This window comes from Nansenia antarctica, assembly GCF_963989245.1.
Source record: "Nansenia antarctica genome assembly, chromosome: 9".
In the NCBI taxonomy this organism is placed as follows: Eukaryota; Metazoa; Chordata; class Actinopteri; order Argentiniformes; family Microstomatidae; genus Nansenia; species Nansenia antarctica.
The window spans coordinates 5,761,896-5,764,035 of NC_137679.1; the positions used below are offsets into that span (position 1 = coordinate 5,761,896).

Below are 2,140 nucleotides of genomic sequence, written 5' to 3' on the forward strand. Positions count from 1 at the left end.
GTTTGTGTGTCTGTGTTTGTGTGTGTGTGTGTTTGTGTGTCTGTGTTTGTGTGTCTGTGTTTGTGTGTGGGCTAGACAGATCTTGTCAGGCTCCATCATTTCCAGTTCAGCATTTTTACCTCCTCCTCTCTCCTCCACCCTCTCTCTCTCTCTCTCTCTCTCTCTCTCTCTGTCTCTCTCCTCTCTCTCTCTCTCTCTCTCTCTCTCTCTCTCTCTCTCTCCATCCTGAGTCCCTAATGTGTGTATGTCTGTGTCTTCTCTGTGGCTCAGCAGGTAGAGCCGGCGTCTAATGATCGCAAGGTCGGCAATTCGCAGCCGTTCGAATCCCGGCTGGCCACATGTCGAAGTGTCCTCGAGCAAGACACTGAACCCCTAATTGCTCCAGGGTCTCCTTCTATGGCCCTGACCCCTGACCCCAGACGTAGAGCATAAACACATCTGGTTGTACTCTGAGCAATGACAACGCTGGAATCCCCTTTCTCTAACTGATTCGCTAAGCCACGCCCCCTATCGCTAAGCCATGCCCCCTTTGAAAACTCGGACAAACAAACAACGCTCGCTCAAATTCTTCACTGACAGTGACTGACTGAGTGGCGGGAGTTGGCAAATTTCTGATTTACAATCAAGTACTCGCTAAGTAATGTTTTATTAAAGATGACAAGAATATTCAGTCTAGAAGCTTTTCACCATCAGATATCAGCGAGTTGTTTGTCTGAGTTTTCTGCCTGTGGTGACTTTTGCTGTGATATGATTGGACAATTTCTATTTTGGGGCATGGCTTGGCGATAGGTCCATTGATCTGCCTTGAACATGCCCTCGCTTGTCCGTTCATCTTCCTCCTCTCTCTCCCTCTTTTCTCTCTCTCCCTTCTTCCCCTGCCACCTCTCCTCAGGCCTGTAGATTGTGCTGCTACGCAACAGTGAAGGGCGGCAACAACAACAACAACAACGACAACAACAACAACGACAACAACAACGACAACTACATCATCTCCCCCACGTCATCCAGGCTATGGCGAGAGAGAGAATCAGACGGCCTTAACAACCGAACCAACAACAAACAAACAAAAGAACAAACAAACCCTTTGCCCTGGCGCCCCTGGCCCCTCCCCTGGCCCTGCTAGACCCCCCAGCCCCCCCTGGTCCTGCTAGCCCCCCCCCAGCCTCCCCTGCTCCTGCTAGGCCCCCCCCAGCCTCCCCTGGTCCTGCTAGGCCCCCCCCCCAGCCCCCCCTGGTCCTGCTAGCCCCCCCCCAGCCTCCCCTGCTCCTGCTAGGCCCCCCCCAGCCTCCCCTGGTTCTGCTAGCCCCCCCCGCCTCTCCTGGTCCTGCTAGCCCCCCCCAGCCTCCCCTGGTCCTGCAGCCCTCTACACCTCCTCTGATGTCCACACTGGAGCCCCCCACCCCTCCCTCTCCCAGCCACAGCCCCCCCCCCAGCCCTCTACACCTCCTCTGACGTCCACACTGGAGCTCCCCACCCTCCCAGCCCCAGCCTTAGACCCCCCCCCACCCCAGACCTCCACACCTCTGACGTCCACACTGGAGACCAACCTGACTCTGACTGGGTTGGGTTTTATTTGGATATTTTATTTATTTTGTTTTTTGAGGATTTATTTTATTATTATTATTATTATTTTTGCATTAGTTGTCATGGAGACGGAATACGATATATCTTTATAGTAACGATGTGGAACCTTTTAAAAACAAAAACACAAAAAAAAAAAAGAAGTACACGATATATATTTTATTTTTTACCATTGTACAAATATATTGATTAACTTATGTACTTATGGACTGCAGGCTCTTCGAATTCATTCATTAACCCCCCCACCCCCACCCCCACTTCCAGCCCCCCCCACCCCCACTTCCAACCCAGAACAAATCAAATACTTTTTCTTTTCTTTGTGTTTTTTTTGGCACTATTTCTGATCTTTGATGTCTTACCTATTTTGGATGTGTTGTACAACAATCAACTGATTCTTAGATTGATTTGCAGATTGACTGATGTCTGTCTCTCTGCTCAGTATTGGTGAGGGGGTTAGGGGGTTAGGGGGTATTGGTGATGGGGTTAGGGGGGGGTTATTGGTGATGGGGTTAGGGGGTATTGGGTGAGGGGGGGTGAGGGGGTTAGGGGGTATTGGTGA

The 2,140-nt window shown here is 51.0% G+C and overlaps 1 protein-coding gene across 1 annotated transcript in view; it reads left to right on the forward strand.

Moving 5' to 3' along the window:
• The window catches only part of LOC308165065 (cadherin-13-like), a gene marked incomplete at both ends in the record, with an annotated part of 194,442 nt that extends 193,542 nt beyond the window's left edge, over positions 1–900 (forward strand). Inside the window, one exon of the mRNA XM_080539165.1 lies at positions 893–900. Coding sequence (XP_080395291.1) covers positions 893–900 — 8 coding nt within the window. The remainder of the gene's footprint in view (positions 1–892) is intronic.
• Between the last annotated feature and the right edge of the window lie 1,240 nt (positions 901–2,140).